The 20,600-nt window shown below is 37.8% G+C and overlaps 1 protein-coding gene across 1 annotated transcript in view; it reads left to right on the top strand.

Moving 5' to 3' along the window:
- The first annotated feature begins 1,442 nt into the window (after positions 1 to 1,442).
- The window catches only part of LOC130080441 (integrin alpha-X-like), a 41,417-nt gene continuing 22,259 nt past the window's right edge, over positions 1,443 to 20,600 (top strand). The window contains exons 1-19 of the mRNA XM_056245787.1: positions 1,443 to 1,527; positions 4,526 to 4,634; positions 4,767 to 4,870; positions 4,957 to 5,027; positions 5,752 to 5,866; positions 5,950 to 6,077; positions 6,220 to 6,365; positions 6,945 to 7,095; positions 9,834 to 9,981; positions 10,385 to 10,458; positions 10,963 to 11,166; positions 11,283 to 11,299; positions 11,348 to 11,510; positions 11,700 to 11,846; positions 11,944 to 12,144; positions 12,269 to 12,402; positions 12,818 to 12,960; positions 13,050 to 13,198; positions 13,530 to 13,661. Coding sequence (XP_056101762.1) covers positions 1,482 to 1,527; positions 4,526 to 4,634; positions 4,767 to 4,870; positions 4,957 to 5,027; positions 5,752 to 5,866; positions 5,950 to 6,077; positions 6,220 to 6,365; positions 6,945 to 7,095; positions 9,834 to 9,981; positions 10,385 to 10,458; positions 10,963 to 11,166; positions 11,283 to 11,299; positions 11,348 to 11,510; positions 11,700 to 11,846; positions 11,944 to 12,144; positions 12,269 to 12,402; positions 12,818 to 12,960; positions 13,050 to 13,198; positions 13,530 to 13,661 — 2,382 coding nt within the window. The 5' untranslated portion in view covers positions 1,443 to 1,481. The remainder of the gene's footprint in view (positions 1,528 to 4,525; positions 4,635 to 4,766; positions 4,871 to 4,956; positions 5,028 to 5,751; positions 5,867 to 5,949; positions 6,078 to 6,219; positions 6,366 to 6,944; positions 7,096 to 9,833; positions 9,982 to 10,384; positions 10,459 to 10,962; positions 11,167 to 11,282; positions 11,300 to 11,347; positions 11,511 to 11,699; positions 11,847 to 11,943; positions 12,145 to 12,268; positions 12,403 to 12,817; positions 12,961 to 13,049; positions 13,199 to 13,529; positions 13,662 to 20,600) is intronic.

Genomic DNA, 20,600 nt, shown 5'->3' with positions numbered 1-20,600 from the left:
TGCAACACCTCATCTAATATATATATTTACACATCCACGGTATGACAAAAAAAAAAACAGTGCATCTCTTCAACGGTAATATCTTTTAAGCTACAACGATCAATAAACTCTTGCTATGTGAGTGTCAGTGACATTCATTTTTTCATCATGAAACTTTCCACTGATCAAAGAGATGTATTTTCTTTTTCTCTCATCTTTGCAGATGGCCTGACTAAGTACATAGGGCAATTTGTGTTAGTTTCCACTTTGCTGTGGTCTTTTAACACATCCTCAAAGACAATGCAATGTTTTTATGTCTAACACAACACTTACAATTTGTATGCCTTCAGCACAAATGCATTATTAATGAGATAGGACAAAAGGCTTCACTGAGAAACATTAAAGAGTGACATGGCAGATTGAGATTGTTTGATTGTGTTCATGTTAAGATAAATGAAAGCCGAGATCATATTTAATAAATGAATAAATTCTGATGTAATGGGAAAGAAATATTTATGTCAGGACACTTTTTACACATCTAAAAGACAATCCAAAAATGTGGGTAAACGATGTAAGGAACTAGAAATGAAAATACACAGATAGAGGAAGTGGCCTTGTAGCTGTTATTAATTATGAGAGAGAAAAACTTAACTCATCCACATGCCATTAATGTTCCTTTTATGCACATTCAAACATTTACAGAGTTTGATAAATGTTTTTAAGCAACACCCAATTTAAGAATTTGATCAGACTCTAAGGAGTGTGTGAATGTATCTTGCTTCTCTCATATCAAAACAACATTGTTATTATGACTAGTGTATAATGTAAGTCTTTATTAATCCATCTGGTTATTTCCCAGTAGTGAGATGAAAACATAATGTCAGTTGTGATGTACAATAAAACATTAACCCCAGGTTTCACAGACAGTCCCAGACTGAAATACATGTTTGAGCTGAACTTGCACTGCCATATCTTAAAACATGTCAGTGCCATCGTTTGTTTTCAAGATGAACACCAGTAATGTTTTTTTCTAAGGCACGTTTAAAAAAGCGAACTGAACTAAGGCCTAATCCTGGCTTGATCTAAGCCCTGCAAGGCCTAAAAATCAAAGTGTATTCCAACATGTCAGTGGGAAATGTACAGACTCATATACAGTATTATCCTCTCATGCAGTTACAGATGCAGAATTTTGACTGTACTTCTTCTGCGTGAGATGAGCACACATTTTTTTTTATAATTTCTTGGGTCAAGAAAGAGTCATAGTTTGACATATAAGGTAATTTCCTGGTTCATTGCAATCTTTGATTTTATCTTTCAGGACATCATTTTTGCTTAGTTGTTCTGATACGTTAAGTCCACATCCTCTGCGATATTTGTTGTCCCTCCTTAGTCATATGCACTGCCTTTTTCATCTTTCTCAATAAATATTCTTGTTCTATGTTTGCTTTTCATGTATCAGGCAGTTGGCACCTTTCATACCACTCCTGTCTCGTGACCCTGATATGACCATGGACTGGGATTTCTGCATCTGTTTGTACCTGTTTTGTGGTAAGATCAAACAGTGAAACAGTATTCCCGTTTTGATGATCAAGGTTTTTCAAATTGTCATAAAAACGGCACAGTATAGAGTAGCATCTGTTTTGGAAATATTTATAATCAAAAGTATAATGTGTCGTTAAAATTCGAATGATTTTGTGTTTATACATTCAGCTGTTTTTGATTGTCTTGGTTGTTTATGTTAGAAATGAGGTGAAAGACTGCGTAGAGCAGGGTGAATGAGCGCTTTATTAATCATGAAGATGTGGGCTTGCAAACATAAGTTGGTCACAGGCGGCCCAATTTAGTCCCTTTATATGACAAAGAAAACCCCCCATAAACGGGGACACAAAAGTGCCAGCTACTTCTGTACATGTTTTATGACTGTGTGGATCCTTAGGTGTCTCTGATAATCCTATAGTGATCATGTTTTTATGTAGTTCTTCCTGCCCCTTTTGAAGGGCTTCAGACTGAAAACAGTGACCAGAAGGCATTGGCTCCGACAATGAAGACTATAGCTGCAAAAGTAGTGGGTAACGCTTCCTTTTACAGTCCTGCTACCCATGTACATACTATGTACTTAATATAGTAATTAAAATTACTGGGTAATAACTAGATCTACATGTAGATCTGCAGATCTACATGGAGCTTCATTGGTCTCTTGCCAAAAGAGACTTTTGCAAGATTCAGTTTTGTTGTAAACTTAAATCCAGTGATATATTTGTTTATTCAATGCATTCATTTTAAATTAAATCATAGTAGCAATTATTAGTTATCGAGTTAGTTAGTCTGATTATTTCTGATGAGTTCTACCGTTAGTATTTTTCTGTAGTAATCCCAAATGAAATTCTCTAGAAAATGAATATGTCATTGCAAACATGATGTGGAAAGCAGGCGATGCTGAGAGCTGGTGGGAACAGAGCAAGGCCGGTATAGCACGAGCGTGTCCCTCCCGTGTTTCAGCACCAATGTAACAAGGTTTGTTGATGAGGGAAGAAAGAGGCGGAGAACAGCGAACTTTAATTATACATAACTTTAATTATAAAGTAAACAACAAAACGAAAGTAAAGCGGCAGCACTTCTCGGATGACTGCCACATAAAGTAAAATAAAGCACCAACATGAAGTCCAGGCCTGGTCCTCTCTCGTTTTCCACTGTCATCACTCCTCGTTTTATCCTTCCGGAGCTCCTCCGTGGGACTCGAGACCCCAGTGGCTCGCAGGTGACACTCATTAACACTAGTGTCATCGGACTTGCTCCGTTCCCTCAGCTATCGGCCCTGCCCCGCTTGCCACATATGTTAAAGATTAGCACCCTGACAATCATTTTGTTCAGTGCGCTGATGCATCTTCTCCATTGACTTTCATTCAAACTCTCTCCTTTGTTGATCATTCCAAGATGGCAGCACTGTATAGTGATTTTAGAGCAGCCAAATGCTTATCAATACACATGCTTGTTGTATTCACAGTCGGAAAGTCATGATTAAGTATCTGAAAATAGCATATTAAAACTTAATGCTCAGTAAAAATGAAGTCACAGTGACTAGAAACTATTATTTCACAGCATCGGTTTGGCAACTTCCTTATCTGAGTAACCAGTCTTCCTCTTCGCCTCTCTCTTTCATTCTGTCATCTGAGAAGTCAAACAGTCTTTTTCTGTTTGTTTCCAATGTCAGTTAATCAAACAACATGTTGTCTTTATAAAACCACTAGGACAGGATAATTACTTGCACCTAAAATGATTTATTATAATGAATAATTTAAATAGTGAGATTAATCAATTAAAATATTCACAGCCCCAAAGATCAAACCAAACAAGTGTTTGTACATGAAAAGGATTATATTTGGGGATCGAAATCCTTGGCATCAAAAAGTGTGAAAAGCTCTGAAATAACATATACCTAAAAAGATATGAGAAATAAAACAAAACAAATGTGTTCCAAATATGATGCAAGTGACATATCAATAGGATTTTAGTAAAATAAACATTCAGATTTTAGTTTTTCAATGAAAGTGTTTGCTTGTTTGTTTTATTTCTCATACCTTTTTAGATAATTGGCATCAATTTTAGACAGATCTGTTAAATGGTTTTCCATATATTTTTAAGTAAATGGGAAACATTTTAGGTTACAAATCTACAGTAACCTGTTCTGTGAGAAGGGCAACGAGACACTGCATCAGCCGCAGCTCAAGTTCCCATTTTAAAGGGAACCTATATTTGAAGAGGTTGTTCTGCATTATTAAGCAAGTCACAGTTCTCATGCAATATGGGGAGGAAGAAAGATCTTTCTGGAAATAAAAAGCATAGTGCAATTGATTTCAAAATGCATGAAAATAATTAATATTTTGTGAAAACTGAATAGAGATTATCGAATTGTCAAAAGATTTGTGAATGATTTAGAGCACAGTCAGGTGGGAACAGGGTGGCCATTCACCAACCATCCAGAAATCCATCCATCTAGACCATCCATTGTAGTACGCCATTCATTAGTGAATAAAACTAATTAAAAATCCATAAAACCCACAGTAAATGTTTCTTTTTGTGAACTTTGGTTTGGGGTGTTTGAAATGCACAACTATTTAACAGATCTGTCAGATTGATATCAGTTATCTAAAAAGATATGAGAACAAAAACACTTTCTTTGAAAAACTAAAATCTGAATGTGTATTTTACTGACATCCTATTGATTTGGAACACACACATAGGGAAAACAATATAGTATAGGTTGGGTAGGGGGTTGTTTCCCCTCCACAAGCTTTGCAGAAAGTTCCAGAAAGCTCTACTGAAATACTGCTAGCGTCTCTCCTCTGCAGCTTCTGCCCTTTTCTCAGACAATTCATTTTTTTTGGTTTAAAAATGTTTAGATATTACTGAAAAACAAGACAAGGAGACCAAATAAGATGTTTTCTAAATTATCATTTGTTTTTGTGTTTCAAAACATTCGCAATCTAAGCTGACTGACCCTAAAAATGAACATATATTTATGTATGTGTTGGTCTGCATCATTTAGCATTTCAGTCAGTGCTGATGTTCAACATCGACCCTGTGACCTGGAAATACTTCACAAGAAATAATGATGTTGGCTTTGGCTACAGAGTCATACAGAGAGATCCATCTAGGTGAGAGAAACACAGATTATATATAGCTTGGGAGGGAGGTTTGATTGTTAAACTGATTTAAATCAACCCAATGCAATTTAAACATGAAATAAATTTGAAACCTAACACATGTTTTTCTTTACTTTTCCATAGTTTGCTTGTGAGTGATCCTTTAGTACAATACAGCAGCGATGCAAGAGGACAAGTTTATAGTTGTGCAATTTCACAGGAAACTTGCCTGCCGGTGACAATTAATGGTATTTAACTTTTCACATCACACATTTTACATAATAAGTCTGATCTGACATGTACAATCTAACCGATTTTATCTATGCAATGAAAGTGCCTTCTGAAGCTGTTAACATGTCTCTTGGGCTTTTTATGACTAAGGATACACAATCTTCTAATTCAGTGGTAAGTTATATGCTCATCCTGACATGAAAAAACAACAACACACACTATACAGATTCTTTAGGCTAATGTTAGGCAGAATATTACAATTAATATGATTTAAATACTTGGGGCTATCTGTAGAATTCCAAAACCCTTGTTATTAGCGATAAGCTGAACTGAAGCACAGTTTTTAGATATACAAAGATGGTGCACTCATATTACTAACGATTAGGAGAAAGTGCAACACGCAATATAAATAAAAGACCCGATTGCAGATTGCTAAAGTCATTTTGTTACTGCAGCTGCCGTTAGAAGCTCTGTTTGCTATAGAAAAAGTCATTGTTATGAGTCACATGCTTAGGACCGCACATGCGCATTGGCTGGTCTAGCCTGAAAAATAGGCTTCTTAACACTATTTGAACATAATGAACAACATTTATTGAGACAGTTGTTGTAAGATTTCATTGGTGATTTTAAATATGAAATTTAATCGTAAGCTTGGTGAACAGCTTTGGAGAATTTGATGTTTCCCTCTTCCAAGATATACTCGCATGACTGAAATAGCTGCCTGAGAGGTGTTTCGTTACAAGCACGTTACACATTAGCAATAAAAAAGTAATTATTAAATGAAAATTCTTACATTTAGCCCCTTTAGTTTATGTTTATATTCATTTTATATATTGCTCTTCTATACTTGTGTTTTATGTGCTTATCGATAAAATGAAAAACTCTCACTCCCCCTCAGGTTTGTGGTCCAACCATTCCTAAGGACTGCAAAATAATTACTACCCTCAATGGTATGTGCTTTAATATCAGTGGAAACAATGTAGTGAGTGCACCTATACCACGTGCTTTGAGAAGTAAGTCAAATGAAGAAGTACATAAATCCCTGTGCTTTTGCATTTTTGTTAATCTAATCATATGCTAAACTCCTCATTCACAGGCTGCCCTCTAGAAATCGATATTGCTTTTCTAATGGACGGCTCTGAGAGTGTAGAAGACCCAGATTTCATTAGAATGAAAACTTTTGTTATAACCATAATCCAGAGTTTTTCCAAGTGCAATTCTCAGGTATGATGTTTTGAGGATTCCAGAAGGATCATTTTTACCTGACTCATAAAGTGTGGTTCACATTGCAGCCCACCACCAGTTTAGACAGGAACAGGACTGACATGCACAGATTTTCATGTGTGAATGTTTTCTTGTCTTTTAGTTTGCTGTTGCACAGTTCTCCACTGATAATGAAATTCACTCCAAGTTTGAAACAGTTAAAGACATTCATTCATGGAGGACAAGAATAGGAGAGATAAAACAGCAAAGAGGATGGACCTACACTGCAAAGGCTATAAATAAACTTATGTACGACACCCCTAATGTTATCAACATTCTAGTATCTCAAAGATCCTCTTCAAAATGTATTAGTGCAACATTCATTTTCAAATCTAACATTTAAAGTTTTAAAAATTTACAGACTTTCAGCTGTTTGCAATGAACAAATCAAACAAAAGTAATTGAAATAGCTCAACACGACAAATGTTTCAAGTGGTGTCCGCAAATTTCTACAAAAATGCAACTTTTAATGACTTAATTTCGATTACAACTGTTTTATTTTCTGTGTTCAAATATAAGAAATACAGTAAAGTGCATAAACAACTGTACCTCTGCTGTACACTGAAAAAGAAAAAACCCATTTGGTGTAGAAACAATTTTCAACTAGAAATTGCTAGTAAATTTTACAATTAATAACACAAAACAGCAAGTAATACATTTAATTAAATGTGAAATTTTAAAGTAGAAAGACTGAAATAGGATTTACTTACAGTATTTACACACTGTAGCAATCTGTTTTATTTACAACTTTGTGTATATGCATATGTAACTTATAATAGCAATCCTGATTTGTCATCTTCAAATGCTTTTCTTATTTTCAATGTACAGGGATGAGCTCTTCATAGCTGAAGGAGGGGTGAGGCAATCATCAATTAAAATCTTAATTGTTATCACTGATGGTAGATCAAATGATGAACCTCATCTCAGAGGTGCTGTTGAAAAGGCAAAAAAGAAGAATATCATCCGATTTGCTGTTGGGGTAAGATCCATGCATCAAAAAAGGATGCAACAGCACACAAAAAGTATAATTAAAATAGTCCCCCAAAGAGAGTATCCATTTTGTCAACAAACCACTCTTTTAAGTTATGTCTTTTCAATAAATCTTTTGATCCAGTACAAAATACTTGTGTATTACAAGAAGGTCCAGTTATACTTAACATTAACGGTTCACCTAACATTATAACAATGAGCAATACATTTGTTACATTATTACATGTTAGTTCATTATAGCTCAGTTCCATTAAATAATATTAACAGACAACCTTTAAGTTTGTAAATGTATATTAGTAAATGTTGACCAAGAACTTAGGGCACTAGAAAACATGAACAGAACAACCAAACATAACGCAACGAGAAGTGACAAAGAACTGAAGGAAACACAGAGCTTAAATAGACAGAGCAAACCAATCAATGAAATGAATAACAGGTGAACTTTACACGTTCACACGGACTATACAAGTTACATTACTCCCCCCCCCTGGAAGGCACATCCCTGCACCGTAAAAATTGTCCAACTGAGGGAGGGTGGGGTCTTAGGTGGGGGACGGAGTGCAGGGATATGGGACAGGCAGGGCCAGGGTGGAGACGAATGTGGGAGGAGACAGGGTGGAATGCCCAGCAGAAGGGCCAGGATGCAGGAGTTGTAGGGAGGAGTCATGGAGAAAGCTTGAGAGGCGTACTCAGGGTGACGAGCGACTGAGATGGATCCGATGGTAGTGGAGACCCGGGGCAAAGCTGAAGAGTTGACGGGACCGGCTACATCGAAGGTCCTTGAGGGCAGGGCGGAGCCGCAGCGATGAGCAACCGGAGCAGAGCCAGGGCTTTGGAGGACTGAGGCAAAAGCGGAGCGACCTAGGACCAAGGTGGAGCTGGAGGGAAGGAAGAGCCCGCAAGAGCCATAAGGGTGGAGGGATGAGGTGCAGCCGAAGGCCCGGAAGTCCATGGCGATGGTAGAGCGACAACTGACCAAGGCAGAGACAGAGGGGAGAAGAACCCCACTGGAGTTGCAGGGACAAAGGTCCCGGGTGTAGCCGAGAAAGGCGAGAAGCCAAGGTGGCACCGATTGCTCAACAGGCTGAGGTGGAGTGACAGGCCCGGAGGTTCTGGGCAGAGCTGTGGTCGACACTCCAGGGCTGAACTGTTTAACACATGTTAAAGCTGAAGGGCAGTGCAGAGTAGACAATGCAGGCAGGACTGGAAGACTGGGAAGTGCAGACAGGAATTTCACAATTAACTCTTTAGGAAGACACAGAACAGACAAATCTCTCGTGAATGACACTCTTGGCTGACACAGAACAGGAAGGTATCTTCTGAACGACCCTTCTTGACTAACACAGAACAGGCATACAATTCTTATAAGGCAGACCCGAAACATTCAGAGGTGGTGGGAGTGGGAGGTAGGGTGAGAACACTGACATCAATAACATGGTGCTGGGTGACAACACAGGCTCAGTGCATGGGGGGACAGGTGTTGCACACTCATTTGCAAAGTCAATTAGCAACTCTTCCTCTGCCGCAGTAGAGAAGGTAGGGCTCCACTCCATCCCCTCCACCAAAATACCTTCAGGGACTGACGATGTGGCCGGCTCACACACCTGGTCAGATGTTTCTTCGGGCTCAGGCTCCAGGGCGATTTCTCGCTCAGGCATCCGCTCTGGTACTGGTATCGCGGCAGGCTTGGACTCCACGTCTGTGGTAGGCTCAAGCTTGTCCATCGCTGGGGTGGTGGCAGTGGCTAGCACACTGTTTTCCTCCTCACTGTCTCAGATTGTGAATGGGGAACTGTTGGGGAGGAGTATCCAATCCACATAGTCCTTGAAAGTCCCTAGAGGATAGTTTCCGGGCAAGCACGCTCTCATCTCCACATTGAGGCTTGTCCGGAAAAGCACACTGTGGCAGTCGTAATCATGGGACGTGATGGCAAACGTCCAGAATTGCCAGTGTATGCCACTCTAGGGACTGGCTCCCCTGCGAGAGGAGGATGATTCTTTTTGCTGCTGTATCCATTTTGAGGTCAGTTCTTCTGTCATAGTTGGGTTGCAGTAAATGAGGGGTAAAGGATCTTAACTTTTATTAAAACTAAGAACTCAGGGCACTAGAAAACATGAAAAGAACAACCAAGCATAACGAAATGAGAACTGACAAAGAACTGAAGTAAACACAGAGCTTACTTTAATAGACATACCAAACCAATCAATTGAATGAATGAATGAATGAGGCATTTATATGGCTCTTTCATATGTACTACTGTACACCCAAAGCGCTTACAATTATATCAGGGAATCTCTCCTCAACCACTACCAGTATGCAGCTGGATACAATTAAATTAATAAGTTGAAATTAATTTGCCTATAACTGGCACACCCAAAGTAACTAGGTCAACATACACAAGCACGGAACAGAAAAGAACCAAACCAAAACAGAATATACACGTTACAATTTTATTGTAAAGCATTACCAAAACTTGGTTAATTTTATTATATTATAAGCTTTAAACTCTAGTCCCCATTCATAAACAGTGACCATTACAGCAATCACAATGTCAGAGTAAATGATGACAAAGATGTTGTTTTTGGGTGAACTAATCAGTCAAGAAAGTTTAATCTTCAGATGATTTTTAATTTTTTTTAACCTTTATCTTTGCATCAAACAAGATATAATAAGATGAAATGTTTAAATGGCCCAAAAATGCCTGTCTTGTCTTTTCAATGATCAAAGATCGGTGAAGCTTTTGATGATCCACGCACAAAGCAACAGTTAGAAATTATTGCATCTGCTCCTGTTGCTGAACATGTGTTTAACGTGACTGACTTCGACGCATTGGACAGTATCCGTGAACAACTGGAAGAGAACATTGCAATCGAAGGTGTGTTTACTGATAAGAGCAAAACATTTGAGAAAATTGTAGATGAGAGGAATAAGGAAATTTAATTGGAAAAGTAGTGTTACAATAGTGCTGAACAAACTTGCTATGCTTGTATTTGCCATGACCAAATTACAGCCAAGCTGAAATTCATTATAACAGAGTGAAATGTGATATCACTTCTTCTTCTTCTTCTTCTTCTTCTTCTTCTTCTTCTTCTTCTTCTTCTTCTTCTTCTTCTTCTTCTTCTTCTTCTTCTTCTTCTTCTTCTTCTTCTTCTTCTTCTTCTTCTTCTTCTTCTTCTTCTTCTTCTTCTTCTTCTTCTTCTTCTTCTTCTTCTTCTTCTTCTTCTTCTTCTTCTTCTTCTTCTTCTTCCATTTAAATGTAATAATGTATTTTCTTTCAGGAGTCCAGTCCACTGGTGATTCTGCTGAAATGGAGTTTGCACAAGATGGATTTAGTGCAGTGTTTACATCGAATGTAACTAAATACTTCAAGGCTTTGTTTTGAAAACCATTTTTTATTTAAGCAATAATTTAGGCAGCCAACAATGCAATGGATACTATGTATCACTCTCCTGAGATTGAATAGTGAAGATTATTTTACATATACACATAGATTGCAAATAATAATGTTGGATGGGTCAACAATACTTTAAAATAATTAAGATTTTTAAAATATTTTTGAAAGAAATCTCTTCTGCTCACCAAGGTGGCACTTATTTGATCAAAATATAGTAAAACAATAATATTTTTAAATATTATTACAATCTAAAATAATTGTTTTATATTTTAATATACTTTAAAATACAAATTATTGAATTTTCAGCATCATTACTCCAGTCTTCAGTGTCACATGATGCTTCAGAAATCTGATTTAGTGCTCAAGAAACATTTCTTATTAGTTAATAATAGACAATACCAAAATAGAAAAGTGGTGTAGAGGGAAAAAAATACAAATACAAATACAAACCTCTTTATTTAGGTAAGCCTGATCATGAGTTCTGTGGGAGCTTTCCAAGGGAAGGGCGGATATCAAGAACAGTATCAAAATGACCAATCATCAGACTTCCATGTGGGAAGTGAGCAAGATAGTTACTTGGGTAAGACCTTGCTCAAACAGATAAAAATGCATAAAATTGGCCATACATTTATTGAGGTCATCTACAATCTAAATAAAAGGATACTGTAACAATGATGCCCAAAACAATGTACTCGCTTCCAAGCCTATATCAATACAAACAAGAATATTCTAATGAATATCTGAGTTGCTTTTTCCATATAATGAAAACATGTTGTGACCAGTGGTTGTCTGATGGTGAGTAAATGATGGCTATTATATTTTTTTGAGTGCACTAATTTCTTTAAAGATTTGATTATCTTATGTTTTTTAAAGGTTATTCAATGACAGTAGCAACACGGTCTAAAAAAAAGTTTGTGATTCTGGGAGCACCAAGATACAGGCATAAAGGACAAGTGAGCATTTCAATAATTGGAGTTAACAAAACAAACCTGCTGGTGGAGTCACCCAAGGTACATGTGAATCATATTTGTTTAATTTGTTTGATAAAAAGTGCAAGGTACTTGAATCTTAACTTAGTTTTGTCTTTTTTGCAATGTATTGGCCGTTGCATTTTGTTGTACTATTATCAGGTGTTCTTATAGCATATTGGGCATAGGATTTGATTCTGAAGAGACCTTTCCTTTTTTATTCTTTCACAGTCTCAGATTGGTTCATACTTTGGGGCTGAGGTCTGTGTGGTTGATCTGAACTCTGACGCAAAAACAGATCTTCTATTAATATCTGCACCAACGTATATAGACTACCATTCTGAAGGCAGAGTTTTTGTGTACTTTTATTCTCGGCAGGTAGGTTAAAATATCAATTCCATTTTCTAAATTCCAGATTCCTTTAGACTTTATTTAGTCTTTTAAAAGTTTTGTGCTTTTTCTGTTTTTTTTGCAGCCATACTTCACTTTTTCTGTGGTGCTGGTGGGCATGGCAGGTCAGAGGGGTCGGTTTGGCTCTTCTCTGGCCAGTCCAGCAGATCTGAATGGTGATGGTTTCATGGATGTGCTGATTGGAGCTCCTTTAGAAGAGGATGGACAGGGCAGCATCTACATCTTCAATGGCGGAATAGATCAAATAAATCCCAAATATTCACAGGTCTGCCAATTTTAGTACCTCACCTTGTAACCTTTTGTGGACTGCCACTTATATATCACTTCTTTATGACATTTGGCTTGACCTAAAACAGTTCCCCTTTCTCTTATTCTTTGTGTTATGTTAGAGAATTACTGGATCAGCTGTGCGCTCAGGTTTACATTTTTTTGGACTTGCTCTTAGTCAGTCCTCCCTAGATCACAGTGGAGACAGTCTACCAGACATTGCTGTTGGATCAAAAGGAGCAGTTTTGCTTCTTAGGTACAGTACTTCCTGTAACTTCAGTATACACTCTCAAAAATAATGGTTCCAAAAGTGGGGTTTCTCAGCGATGCCATAAAAAAACCTTCCCTAAAGAACCTTTCAGTTAACAGTCCATATATTTTTCTTAGTGTGAATAACATTTTAAATATCCAAAGAACCATTTTCCTCTATAAAGAACCTTTTGTGTATTGGGAAGGTTCCATGGATGTTTCTACATGGAACCATCGATGCTAATAAAGAACCTTTATTTTTAAGAGTGTATTTACACACACATTCCAATCTAATAGAATGAACTGATTAATAATAGTAGACATCCAATAAATTCACAAACAGTAACATACAGAGCTCATGGTCCACTCTGATCCATTAATTCGTTATGTTTCGCAAATGTGTATTTTCCTACAACATCCAGGTCCAGACCAATAGTGTCTGTGGATGTGAAAGTAACCTACAGCCCATCCAAAATTTCAACAGTTGAAGCAAACTGCACCAGGCCACTGGAAAACACCTTGACAGTGTGCTTCAAAATGAGTGGATACAAACAAGCTTTAACAGGTTCCCCCAAATGTTATCGCAGACTTTGTTATTTTCAATAAATAATTTGAATACAAATATCATAAAATGTTATTCAATGCCATTTCCAGATTTGGCTGCAAATATTAGCTATAGGTTCAAGCTGGATGCCAAGCGACATAACCACCGAGCATACTTCTTACCCAAAAATCGTGTCCTCAGTAATGTTGTAAATGTTACACTAGAGGAGGTATGCAAAGACCATCCTTTCCTTATAGAGGTAAGTCATGTATTAATTCTTTTGTAGCAGCAAACAAGCCATTTCTAATTCTATAATATACATACAACTTTGAATAGTTTTAGCATGTTAATGGATTTATGAATATGACCATTTTAATGTATTTGGTCATGGCGGACTAAAACTGCTACGCTGCTGCTGTTGCAGCAACTATGGATTTGCTACTGGATATAGATACATAGACATGCTGCTGTGAGATTGTAAAATTTGCTGCTGCATGAATAGGCATACATAAATCTCATAGCAGCCTGTGCTATCTAGAGTTTCATATGTGTATGTATGTAACAATTTATAAATTGTTCACCTTGTCCAGTCTTGCACAGAGGACTCTCTCAACCCACTGCTTAATGAATTAATGTTCACTTTTGAGGGTCTGCCCTCCCAAAGTCTGGAGAACTTAAAGCCTGTTCTCTTACCATGGATTAAGAACACTACATTATGGATGGTAAGGGACACATATTTAAAGTTAACCTATATTGTCATAAAGTCAGCCCTTCATGAAGTTGCTTCAAGACAGAATTAGTTGTCATTATTAGTAGCAGACCTACTGTGAAACATTAGTTTCTACTGTGAATTAGTGTGAGTAATCGTACACTCACTGGCTACTTTATGAGGACCCTCTTTTGCCCTCAGAACTGCCTTAATTCTTTGTGGCATTGATTCAACAAGGTGCTGGAATCAGTGATTTGGTCCATATTGTCATGATAGCATCACACAGTTGCTGCAGATTTGTCAGCTGCACATCCATGATGCAAATCTGCCGTTCCAGCACATCCTATTGGATATATACGCTGCTCTAGTGGATTTAGATCTGGGGACTGTGGAGGTCATTTAAGTATTGTGAATTCACTGTCATGTGCAAGAAATCAGGTTGAGAGGATTTGAGCTTTGTGACATGGTGCATTATCCTGTTGAAAGTAACAATCAGAAGATGGTCCACTGTGGTCATAAAGGGATTGACATGGTCAGTAACAATTCGGTGGCATTGGCATTGGCGGTGGCATTTAAACGATGCTCAATTGGTATTAAGGGGCTCAAAGTGTGCCAATAATATATCCTCCACACCATTACACCACCAGCAGCCTCAACCATTAGGTAGGATGGAGCCATGCTTTCATGTTGCTTACGTCAAATTCGGACCCTACCATCTGAATGTCGCAGCAGAAATCTAGAATCATCAAACCAGACAATGTTTTTTCAATCTTCTATTGTCTCATTTTGGTGTGCCCGTGTGAATTGTAGCCTCAGTTTCCTGTTCTCAGCTGACAGGAGTGGCACCGGTGTGTGTCTTCTGCTGCTGTAAGGTTTGACGTGTTGTGCATTCAGAGATGCTGCAGACCTTGGATGTAACAAGTGGTTATTTGAGTTCAGTGGCGTAGGCAGAAATTGTATTTTGGGTGGGCCAGTGAAAATGTGAGTGGGCCTATAGTTTTTCATAGAAAAAAATGACTTCAGTAATAATTAACCTTAGAGAGTAGAAAAATTAATAGACAAACTGCAAAAACAGTTACACCTTTTTTCCGGCAAATCATCATGTTCAACCAACAGAGCTTAATAAAGGCTGGACAAACCAGTGTAGACAATAACCTGTCTATTTTATTCAGCAGTGCAAAGACAGTTCACCCGAAAATAAAGTAAGCTAAAATAATAATATCGCAGCTAGATCGGCGGGTAAACCCGCGTCAGGCTGATCGGGAGAGAGGGAGCAAGAAGCAGCCGCCACCAGCACCTGACTAGCCTTCTTGTGGGTTAATGAGTCTGATCTTCGAAGAACTGGGCTGTGTGGACTCGGTAGATGAAGGCAGTGGTGTGTCTTCTCTTCTTCCTCAACTCTTGCTTTTTTCAAATAGCACATTAAAGAAAGTTGTTTAGCCATTATTGTGGCCCCGACGCCGCTGTGAGTTTTCCTGTCGGAACCCCCAGCAACCATAGCAACCAATAACGTTCCGGAGAGAGTCTACAACTTGCTTCGACAGTTCCATTTTTATTCGGAAAACGAATTAAACACACACAGCAGTCAACAATAAATCAGGTATTAATATATTTTCTTAAATACATTTGAATAAAAATAAACTAAAAATGTATTTTTTATCAAACTTGCCTGGGCGGGCCAGTGAGTAATGTGGGTGGGCCAGTGCCGCCCTGGCCCAATACTGGCTACGCCCCTGTTTGAGTTACTGTTGCCTTTCTATCAGCTCGAACTATCCTGCCATTCTCCTTTGACATCCGGCATCAACCCTAGAGATGGTTGTGCATGAAAATCCCAATAGACCAGCAGTTTCTGAAATACTCATACAAGCTCATTTGGCACCAACAACCATGCCACGTTCAAAGTAACTTTTATCACATCTCTTCCTCATTCTGATGCTTAATTCAAACTTCAGCAGATCGTCTTGACCATGTCTACATGCCTAAATGCATTGAGTTGCTGCAATGAGATTGGCTGATTAGATATTTGTGTTCAAGAAAAGTTGAACAGGTGTACCTAATAAAGTGGCCGGCGAGTGTACATGGGAATATATGTAAAAAAAAAAAAAAAAAAAATATAGCTGCGAGCAGCGATTACGGGCCCAAGCCGGTGGCACCGCAACCCCGGTGCCTTTAGTTACCTAAAGGCACCGGGGTGGCGGTACCACCGGCTTTGGCCCTTCATCGCTGCTCGCAGCTATATTTATATATATATATATATATATATATATATATATATAAAGCCGGTGGCACCGCCACCCTGGTGCCTTTAGGGTTATTGTGCACGACGTGCAAAAACGTAACCCTGCTTTGACTGTCGAAAAGAAGTGTGCTGTAGAGCTTGTATCAGTGTGGGCTCTGCAAAAGTGTGCATTGAGGGCACATATCAACCACAAAGTATGCGAGAGCAACCTTCTGAAAGGTCAGGTCTACATCCAGGTCTACATCTGCCGTGTGTTTACATCATAGTAGTGAAGTTTGAAGCAATCAGGTGATTTCAAAGCTTTTTGAAAGTGACAGACTTCCTGCTGCCAGTTGGTGGCGCTATAACCGGGGTGGCGGTGCCGCCGGCTTTGGCCCTTTCATCGCTGCTCGCAGCTATATTTATATATATACACACACAAACACACACACACACACACACACATATATATATATATATATATATATATATATATATATATATATATATATATATATATATATATATATATATACATAAATATATATATATATATATACATAAATATATATATATTGTTTTTTTAAGAGACAAGACAGAATATTACTTGCCTGATCTGATTAGAAAAATAGTGTTTGTGTGTGTGTGTGTGTGTGTGTGTGTGTGTGTGTGTGTGTTTGTGTGTGTGTGTGTGTGTGTGGCGTAATTGAACAATGTAGACATAAAAACATACTCCGTCCTTTTGTTCATACAGGACATTATTCAAACTGCAAAGTGTTTACTTATATTTGTGTACACTTGCAATAAAACACAACATTGTGCTTTTGTCAAGCTATAAACTCTTGTCAAACTGTAAACTACAACTGTCACCCAACCAAAATCTCTTACACACACACACACACACACAGTTTAAAAGCAAAAAATATCAAACAATCCTATTTAAAAACAGTCTGTGGGAGCCATCTTTTGGACATTCATCATATCGCATTGGTTTTCATTTCTTGTCATCAAACAGAGCCCTAATCTGTTTATTTTTTCAGTTACACATTCTACATTGATTAAAAAAGAAAAATCAAATGTGTTTTTATTTTATACAGAAATAAATAATCTATCATTCAGATGAGAATAAAGTTAGTGTTAGTTCAAATTTTAAGGAAAACAAATATATGATCTGAAATATAGCACATTCATTTAAAATTCATTCAGGTTCAATTACCAAACATACAATCTTAATGTAATTTAAAGCAAACAATACATTTAAAATATATGGGTTGTATGACTATTTTTTAATATAAAAAGATATATATCCAAAAAGACAAGGCCTAAAGTTTAACAAGGGTTAAACTCTTATCACTGTAACAGACACAATCACACACACAATCACACACACACACACACAAGTCAAATCACTTACATTTTACATGCAATATTGACTTTTTTTCTGTTTCAGCAGCGAAAATAGTTAAACAAAGATCACAGCAGAACCATCGCGCATCTCACAGCAACGCGTTCTCATTACTGAATGATTCAGCATTTTGAACGAATCGGTTGACTCAAAGATTCAATGACCAATCAATCCATAAACATCTATCTCATTCATGAATGACTCAGTCGTTCAAACGAATGAATCAATGACTCGCTCATTAAGACGGTCGCCTGGCGACACCTAATGACGGTTTAGTGTTATGTTTAAAAGTATCATTCTTTCCAACGATTGTTAATTAACTCATATTTGAAACATAAGCTATATTTATATATATACATACATATACACACACATACACAAAAATAAAATAAAAACACATTTGAAACGTGTTTGCTTACTAAATTGTGAGCTGAACGAAAGTTGCAGCAAATATCAGCAACAGGAGTCAAATTTCATTAATCACGAGAGTGAAGAGCTGACTGAAAAGATGATGATGGAATAGGCTATTTTATGTAAAAACGCCTATTTAAGCGAATCTGTCATTGTATTCTTTTATTGTTGTGTTTTCCGTGAAAAATAATAGACTATTGAACTCACAATTCAAGCAATCGGCCCCCGAAATTGCACTAATTTTAGTGACACTAAAAAGTATGCGGCTGCACTGGCATTCATAATGGTGCGCGTCCATGGCGACGAGCGAGCAGAACAGAGCGAACGTTTAGTTAATTTCTACTTCCATAGGAATTCATTCGAGCGCCACCATTTCAATGTCTGTGCGGACGTCCATATTATACTTTCGCTTTCAAGTTAGTGTTTTTAAACCCCTCAGCGGGAGGTTTACACAATTGGTTTACACAATCACACGTTGATTAACCGGTGGGAAAATATTCCCATAGTAACATCCCTAATATATAAATATTTATAAATTCAATAGGCCTACCTGATTTTGAACACAAGAGGGCAGTATAGCACTATATATGATTTGGATTATTATCATTTTTGACTAAACAACCATTCTGGCTGTTTTTAAACTTAAAAATAATTCTTAAATTGAAAAAAAGGAATAAAATGGGTTTAGTTCTAATATTTGTATAATTTTATATAAAAATAAATGGTGTATAATTACATTTTAGAAAGATATGAGACATGCCCTGATTCTTTTTTTGACATTACTTGAATCCCTCAACCATAGCAAAACCGTTTGAGATATTCAATATCTGTTCACAATTTAGCATCTTCAATGTATTTTCATCATGTTGAAAAAGTTTGGCATGAATAAAATAAACTACTTAGGAGGAGTAGCTAAAAACTCAGAATCTGAAATCCACATTCAAACCAAAATATCTGACTTCCTGTTGGTCGTAGCTAATTACGGTAAATTAGAAAGTTGTCCGGCTCGAAGAGTACAATATACATATCGAGTTTTGTTACTGTAGATAAAACTAACCCCCCCACTTTTGTCAAAAGCATTTAGAAAGTGACACACTTCCTGCTGCCAGTTGGTGGCGCTATAACTTTGACTCACAATAGTCACATCCATGTGATCGGCCTCTTACAGCGAACATACTGTTGAAGTTTCATCAAGATCAGTTAATGTATGCAGAAGTTATAACGCACTTCTTGTTTGTTGTTTCTCGCCATAAATTCGTTTCCTCGCCACGGCCAAACCGTTCGAGATATCAAAAATCCCCTCGCAAACTTTCATCCTCAATGTCTTGACTTCATGCTGACCGAGTTTCGTGCCGTTTGTTTGAATTCTCTAGGAGGAGTATTTCACATTCCATTGCGTGTGTTTTACCAACAACCCTAAATAGCCGACTTCCTGTTGGGCTGGGGTAAAAAGTAAGAGTGTGAAGTATATATGAAACGAGGAGATCTACATGTGTACCGAGTTTCATATTAGTACATGCAAGCGTGTTTGATTTATGGACCATGTTTTCGGACCCCGTTCCAGGGGGCGCTGTCGAGCCCCCCTGCCACGCCCGGGTACCATCTTCAGCCCGGCCCTGATGGCCGCGGGTTCTGACATGTGTGCAAAGTTTCAGGAGTTTTTGAGCATGTTAAGGCCTCCAAAAGTGTCCAAAAGGTAGCAGAAAAATAATAATAATAATAATAATAATAATAATAATAATAAATATAGCTGCGAGCAGCGATTACGGGCCCAAGCCGGTGGCACCGCAACCCCGGTGCCTTTAGTTACCTAAAGGCACCGGGGTGGCGGTACCACCGGCTTTGGCCCTTCATCGCTGCTCGCAGCTATATTTATATATATATATATATATATATATATATATAAAGCCGGTGGCACCGCCACCCTGGTGCCTTTAGGGTTATTGTGCACGACGTGCAAAAACGTAACCCTGCTTTGACTGTCGAAAAGAAGTGTGCTGTAGAGCTTGTATCAGTGTGGGCTCTGCAAAAGTGTGCATTGAGGGCACATATCAACCACAAAGTATGCGAGAGCAACCTTCTGAAAGGTCAGGTCTACATCCAGGTCTACATCTGCCGTGTGTTTACATCATAGTAGTGAAGTTTGAAGCAATCAGGTGATTTCAAAGCTTTTTGAAAGTGACAGACTTCCTGCTGCCAGTTGGTGGCGCTATAACCGGGGTGGCGGTGCCGCCGGCTTTGGCCCTTTCATCGCTGCTCGCAGCTATATTTATATATATACACACACAAACACACACACACACACACACACACATATATATATATATATATATATATATATATATATATATATATATACATAAATATATATATATTGTTTTTTTAAGAGACAAGACAGAATATTACTTGCCTGATCTGATTAGAAAAATAGTGTTTGTGTGTGTGTGTGTGTGTGTGTGTGTGTGTGTGTGTGTGTGTGTGTGTGTGTGTGTGTGTGTGTGTGTGTGTGTGTGTGTGTGTGTGTGTGTGTTTGTGTGTGTGTGTGTGTGTGTGGCGTAATTGAACAATGTAGACATAAAAACATACTCCGTCCTTTTGTTCATACAGGACATTATTCAAACTGCAAAGTGTTTACTTATATTTGTGTACACTTGCAATAAAACACAACATTGTGCTTTTGTCAAGCTATAAACTCTTGTCAAACTGTAAACTACAACTGTCACCCAACCAAAATCTCTTACACACACACACACACACACAGTTTAAAAGCAAAAAATATCAAACAATCCTATTTAAAAACAGTCTGTGGGAGCCATCTTTTGGACATTCATCATATCGCATTGGTTTTCATTTCTTGTCATCAAACAGAGCCCTAATCTGTTTATTTTTTCAGTTACACATTCTACATTGATTAAAAA

The sequence above is a fragment of the Rhinichthys klamathensis genome, unplaced genomic scaffold, assembly GCF_029890125.1.
Source record: "Rhinichthys klamathensis goyatoka isolate OS25496 unplaced genomic scaffold, OSU_Roscu_1.1 h1tg000035l_1, whole genome shotgun sequence".
Classification (NCBI taxonomy): Eukaryota; Metazoa; Chordata; class Actinopteri; order Cypriniformes; family Leuciscidae; genus Rhinichthys; species Rhinichthys klamathensis.
Note: the sequence above shows the minus strand (reverse complement) of the source record. Positions and strands in the feature narration are given on the sequence as shown.